At 43.3% G+C, this 6747-nt stretch overlaps 1 protein-coding gene across 1 annotated transcript; it reads right to left on the reverse strand.

The window, feature by feature from the left end:
* Nucleotides 1-3652: 3652 nt before the first annotated feature.
* Nucleotides 3653-5385, reverse strand: LOC139061884 (zinc finger MYM-type protein 1-like). Its single transcript, XM_070541802.1, has 3 exons — nt 5332-5385; nt 5206-5286; nt 3653-5146 (listed from the first exon to the last, which is right to left on the reverse strand). The coding sequence occupies exons 1-3, from the start codon at nt 5383-5385 to the stop codon at nt 3653-3655; spliced, it is 1629 nt and encodes a 542-aa protein (XP_070397903.1).
* Nucleotides 5386-6747: the final 1362 nt, after the last annotated feature.

Genomic DNA, 6747 nt, shown 5'->3' on the forward strand with positions numbered 1-6747 from the left:
GTGTGAATTCAATGCCGTTCGGCGAGTCTCAAATAAAAATATGGGCATCTTACTGTAAAAAAATATACCATTAATGTAAACATGCTTTTAAACAGGTGAAAATAGACCGAACATCAAGCAGGACTGCATCCTGTGATTTAAAATTGTGGGAATTAAAATCCAATGGGCAGCCTAATTTATCAGCCTTCACTGACCTGAGGAAAAACCTCCATGTTGCTCACGGCGTAAGCTAAAGCAGCAGCCAGCTGCCCTCGTGAGAAGCACTCGGGGTAGAAATCGATAGGTCTCTATTACAGCAAAAGGGAGATGGAGTGAAGCGGGAGAAAGAAGGGTGTGAGAGGACACAGTCAGCTCAACAATAGTGCAGGCAATGAGGCTGACACAATCACAGGAAGGCAGCAGGAACGTGAGCTACATAATGAGCCTATGCGCTGCAGCTGCTGCAAAACAGGGCTGGATTCATTTACTGCGCACGTCCAAATGGACAGTCCGAGTTAGAACATGAAAAGAGGGGAAGCTCATCTGGGGATGGCACTGATTTTTTCACAGTGATTGTTTTCAGCCCTTTTTAGGAGGTGACAGCCTGTGTGAAGGCTTCAGGGTTGGCATTCTGAAACAGAAGTTTGTTCAGTCTGAAGTGCTCCAGAGGTCTTTTCAGGTTTGAGACTCATCCTTGAGGGCCTTGGATCCTGGAGCTTTATTGGATTTTTTTTTCCAATCCTCCATGAACCATTCAGTGTATCCCGCGCATCTGCAACACAGTGTGAACTTTAAGCAGAGTAACAACGGATTGTGAGCTGCTCCACAGAGCAGGTACTCCCCGAAGCAGATGATTCACGAAAGGTTAGATATGAGGCAAAAAGGTTAGCCCTACAGAAAACATAAAGAATGAAAGTCTGCTTCTGCAGTAGCTCAGTGACAGCTGGCTCTCTCTCAGCAGAGCCCAAGAGGTTAGACGGAATATTTGAATTTGTTCACGGTCATGTGTGTGTGTGTTTTACATGCTACCACCTTTTTTAGGATACCTGCCCTCGGTTTGAATGTTTACTCGTGCACCTCCTGGAGCATGTGGGTGCAGGAGGTTAGGTTTGTGCCACAGCAGCTCTTTCCAGCTCATCCATTAGCATTCTGTCCTCCTCCCTCCTGCCACCGCCGCTGGTGACCACTGGTGTGTGTTGCTGACATTTCTGGCAACCCTTATGACAACAACCACACATCCTGCTGCTGGTGAGGGAAAAAACCAAAACACACTATATTCTTTCATTTGACTCGACTGAGGACTCGTATTTCTGTGAACGATGAAGAGGTCTGCTCGAAACAATCAACCGGCCATGACATCGATGAGAGCTGACTGAAATGTTTCCACGGCAACACACAAGGCACAGTGGCATTTAAAACGAGGGATACGATCCCTGTTTTTCATAAGTTTAAGTAATTTCTAGTAACCTTAATGAAACTCTTGTTTTGTGTTTGGTTTGTTAAAAAGAGCTTGACTTCTCTGTTCTTCTCTTATTTCTTTATTCATTTATTTGTTTCACAGACTGTTGCATGCAGTGCTTATGTAAACAGGTTTTAAATACTTGGATTTTCCAGGTCCGCAGTTACTCCCATTAACGTTTTTAATAATCGCACTCTTCACACTTTTTTTTTAAATCCCTGAACCTCAAGGTTATCCCAGGCCAGATCAACTATCTCTACATGGAGTATTGGATCTCCTCAGCCTGGCAAGCCATCCCATGTGAATCCCAGGTTTCCCCCAGCGCTTTATAAGCCTGGCGGCCTGCCAGGCTTTGCTTGGCCACCCGCCAGGCTAAGCGTCATGCTCTGTCCTCCTTCCCAACCCTACCGTGTCCGCTGGCACGAACGACGCAGAAAAACTAGAGCCTTCCATCAGCTGATACTGGTGAGAAACAGCAGCGGAATGTGTGCAACCCCCTGACCCTCACCCCCGCTCCCACGGGGGAGCGCTGCGGGACGGAGCGTAGGCAGTCCGCCATACTCCATCAAAGAAGAAACTTAAGTACACATCTGCTCTTGACCTAGAAAAGGCCAATAGTCCAAAGTTGATGCCAAAGCTAGTTCAAACAAGCTGTCGCCATCTTTGTTTTTTTCAGTAACATCCCACCCACTAACGGAGTGCTGTGACTGGCCAACCAAACAAATAAAGCACTGTAATTGGATCGGTACCAGGCATCAGGGGCTGCTTTGGTTCCAGTGGAGCTTGGCTAGACTGAAGGTCCAGATTCTAGACTAGAGTCTCCTCCCAGTGGACTTTAACTGGAAGCCTCCATAACTGGACTACCTCAGTTGACTCCTTTTTCCCAGAGGAGCAGCTCTGGATGATGGAGCTGGCTACTCTAGAATCCCGTTTTCACTAGCCTGCCCTGGGATGAGTGTCTCCATTTCTCTGGGCCAGCCCGAAATGTCTTTTTGGCCAGCGGAGGACCTGAACTGGGGTGTTTCTCGATGTCAAGGCGCCTGGCCTTGCGAGGTGATGTCTTGCGAGGCCAGGCGCCGTGCTTACAAGGACACTGTCCTTCCTTGGTCAAAGAAAACTGTTAAATTGAACAGACTTGCATCATGTGACCGCGGCTTCCACAGCGGTCACGTAACATCACGTGACACGGGAGGTAATGCTATATTTTATACGTATTAGTTTCAATATAAACATATAACGAGTCTTTTACTTTTTAAATTATGTAAATATTTATTAAATTAAAAATATAAGCGAGTTACTACCCACTAGCCACCGAAGCTGCAACTACTAAGCAACTAACCAACAATGGATAACTTCTTTGGATCTAAAAAAAACATTTTAAATTAGCTGACTTACTTTTAAACTTGAAACTTGTCCCTGAAGTAGCTGCCGGCTTCTGATCCACCGTCCTTTTGAAAATACGGTGGTGTATTGTGGGTAATTTTTGACCAAGGCTAGGCAAGACACCTCCTATGTATCCTCGCTCAGCTAGCTAAATGGCTAACAAACGGAGAACACATGCCTAGATAGAACATGAACATGAACATTGGAACACGTCTTGGCGGCTCCCGAGGACGTATCAGCAATCCTAGCAGAGGCGGAGCTAGCCTAAATGGCGCCCTGTGCGAGAACCCCCTGTGATACCCCCCCCCCCCCCCACACACACACACACACACACACACACAACAAAAATTACACCTACAACTTTGTTTCAAATTGCGTGGAGTGTATTATATATAACAACGTTCTTGTGTTGCAAGATTTTACCCCCACATACACACTGCACTGCAACTTTTCAAATATATACATTTAGAAACAAATAAAATAATATATATATATATATATATATATATATATATATATATATATATATATATACAGACAGCAGCAACAAAGGATGTATACAAATAAATACAATTACAATTCCGCACAGAATTAAAAACACAAGTCTTGAAAAACAAACAAATGAAAAACAAACTGGAGAAACAAAGTTGCAACAATTTGGGCTTTTTAAGCATTGTGTGTTCTTTTGTATTTTATTTTATTTTTTTTTTGTGTGTGACAGGATGTGTTTGGATTAGAGATGACAGTTGAGTGATTTCAAAAGTGTTGCTTTCTGGCTTTCCTTGAAGCAAATTCGTCAATGATATCATCATATGATAGCTCCTCCCCAACTTAGAAGTTAATGCAGATGATGCTGAGGCCAGCTAAACGCTGCTGGGACATGGTTGACCTCAGGTAGTTTTTTATTAGCTTAAGTTTTGAAAAGCTCCTCTCTGCTTCAGCCACTGTCATGGGAACTGTAAGTTCAATTCTGAGACCAGTCCAGAGGTTGGGGCAGATCTCGGTGAGATGGTTATTGTGAAGAAATGTTAAAGGCCAATCATGTCCTGTGGTGGCAGGCTGGGGAAATTTTTCCTCTTTCACAAGTTCTTTTCTGTCCAGGTCAAACTTTCCATTGAACTCCAAAATGGTCCCAAGTGCATCACATTTCTCTGCAAGCTCCTCATCTGAAAGGCTTGGGAAATTTGTCAACACAGCAAATTTCTGTCCCACATCTTCCAGCGTCGTGAATCCCTCAAGAATGGCTGATAAGGCAGCATCCACAGCAACATTGAAGAATGAAACCTCCAGCCTCTTCAGGGCATCACTGATGGGCTCATCAGTGGCTTCATAAGAGTAGTGGCGCTTGGTAGATCTCAACCTTTTCTCTTTCAACACAACCTCTACATTCATGTCTGCACATGTGTCTCTGGCTATTATCTGAGCAGACTTAAAGCCAGTTTCCCTAAACTGCTCAAGACTTCTGTGCGTATTTCTAAGAAGATTGACTGCAACATCCACTGCCATATTTGGTGACTGCACAAGCTTGCTGACATGCTGAATCTGGAAGAGGATGTCATACCAGACAGCTGTGCAGATACTAAATCTGTACGAACCAACCTCCTCTGACAAGGACTGGGCTTCAACCTTTGTTTTTGGTTCCTTGGTAGTATCTCTTACCTTGATCAGTGCTTCTCGCACTGCAGCAGCCTCGTACCTGAAAGGTTCGATGCTCTTAATTTTTATGTCCCACCTTGTGTCGGACCACATCTTCAAGGTGAGATTCACATGGCTTTTAAGAATAGCCCATCTTTGTGTGGAGGTGGAAAATAGGTTGTAGATCTTTTGAAGGATGCCAAAGTAGCTCATGGCATCAACTGAATCGTTGGCAGCATCTGAAACCACCAAATTTAGAGTGTGTGCTACACATGGCATAAAAAGAGCTCTGGGGTTTTCTTGTAAGAGCCGAGCTTGTACTCCTTTGTTTTTTCCACGCATGTTGGATCCTTTGTCGTACGACTGCCCTCTGCAGTCCTCAAAAGGAATGTCTAATTCTTTCAGTTTGTCCAAAGTCATGGAAGCCAAATGACAGCCTGTGGACTCAACTGCCTCAAAAAACCCCAGGAAACATTCTTTCACAAGAGGTGTCTCTTTTACCTCCACAAACCGAATCACAACTGACAGCTGCTCAATGTTGCTGTTGTCAGGAGTGCGATCAGGGATAATGGAAAAGAACTTTGCCTGCTTTATCTCACTTACTATTGTTGAGATGATTTTGTTGCTCAACAACTCAAACAGCTCATTCTGGATTTGATGACCCAGGTAACTGGTGTGACTGGAGGTCTTCTTCGAATGCGGTTAATGTGTTCCTTCATGATCGGGTCAAACCTGGCCATAAGTTCAACCTCTTTTAAAAAATCTCCATTTGATCGTGTGAAAAGCTCTCCTGTGTGGCCCCTGAGTGCCAAGTTCCGAATTGCCAGTGACTGCACAATAGCAGTAAGACGTGTCAGTACTGCTTTCCATCTCACCCTCTCATCCTCCAAAAGTGCCATCTCCTTTTTATCAATAGTTTCGCCCTTCATTAACCTAACTGTAAGTTCTTTCCAGGTTTTCATACAGTTAATGTGGTCGGGGCTTTTCTCATGTGAGTTCAGTAAAGAACTTGCATGTGTCCAATCTGCCAGTCCCGAGGTGGTTAACTGGATGCTTCTTTTCAAAAACAACTTACAACAGAAACAAACAAGGCTATTGTTGCCAACTGAATACAACATCCACCTCCTGGCCACCTTCTCACCACTTGTCAAAGTTCTACTGAAAGAGTGATGATGACAACATCTGTCATCGCCTTCATTCCTGGGAAATATAAAAGTAGTTGGCACCTTAGTAGGTCCTCTTCAAACTAGCTCTGTGAGTATGCTGTTGGTAATTGGTGATGGCCACTTGGCTGGGTCTGAAGAAAGAGGCTCATCATAACCTTCAATGGGACTCATTGGTTGATTGGTTTCAGGCTTCTCTATTGACAGAAAACAGAAGCATAACTCAACACACTGCTATGTGGACCATTTCACATATTCTATTAAAATACAATATGTGACATTCAAATGTCTCTAATGTTTGCAGGACAAACACACACACACACACACACACACACACACACACACACACACACACACACACACACACTTGTGCAAAACTTACCTGACGTATCTTGTTAGGGAGTTGTGGCAGCTGGCTGTCCCTCATCAAGTTTACATATACAGGTCTCTCTATTGACAGAAAATAGAAGTATAACTCACCACATTGCTATATGGAACAATTCCCATATTCTGTGAAAATACTATTTCAATGTCTAGCTAAATGTTTGCTGGACACACACACACATGTGCAAAACCCACCTAAAGTATCTTCCTGGGGAAAAGTGGTGCCAGCAGACTGTCCCTCCTCAAGTTCAAATACTGGCCTACTGGTATGAGCAGTGAAGGTAGATGGCTGTTCCTCAGTGGCAGCTGATGTCATCCCAAAATATCTGCGTAGGGCTCCTGATGTTGCATAAAACTAACAATACAATATTCATGTCACGTCTGTTGCTTTAGCATTTTAATTAACATGTTACAATGAGCATTTACAGTTTTCAGCAGTGGTGGAAAGAATTCTGAAAATCTGTACTCAATTACAAATACTGTTACAGTGCTAAAATATTACTCATTTACAAGTAAAAGTACTGGTGTTAGAGAAATACTCAAGTAAAAGTACAAAGTATTCATAAAAACCTCAGAGTATTATTTCTTTTTAACAGCTGATGTCACCATCTCTTCTCCAGACTGGGGCTGCCTGGAAATTGTGTGTTTTCCTTTACCAAATGTTAAAACACCAACAATCTATATTAATCAATAATAATTGATAAGATACAAAACAAGTGTTTTTCCCTCATTTTTTTTGTCATT

The sequence above is a fragment of the Nothobranchius furzeri genome, chromosome 2 (assembly GCF_043380555.1).
Source record: "Nothobranchius furzeri strain GRZ-AD chromosome 2, NfurGRZ-RIMD1, whole genome shotgun sequence".
NCBI lineage: Eukaryota > Metazoa > Chordata > Actinopteri > Cyprinodontiformes > Nothobranchiidae > Nothobranchius > Nothobranchius furzeri.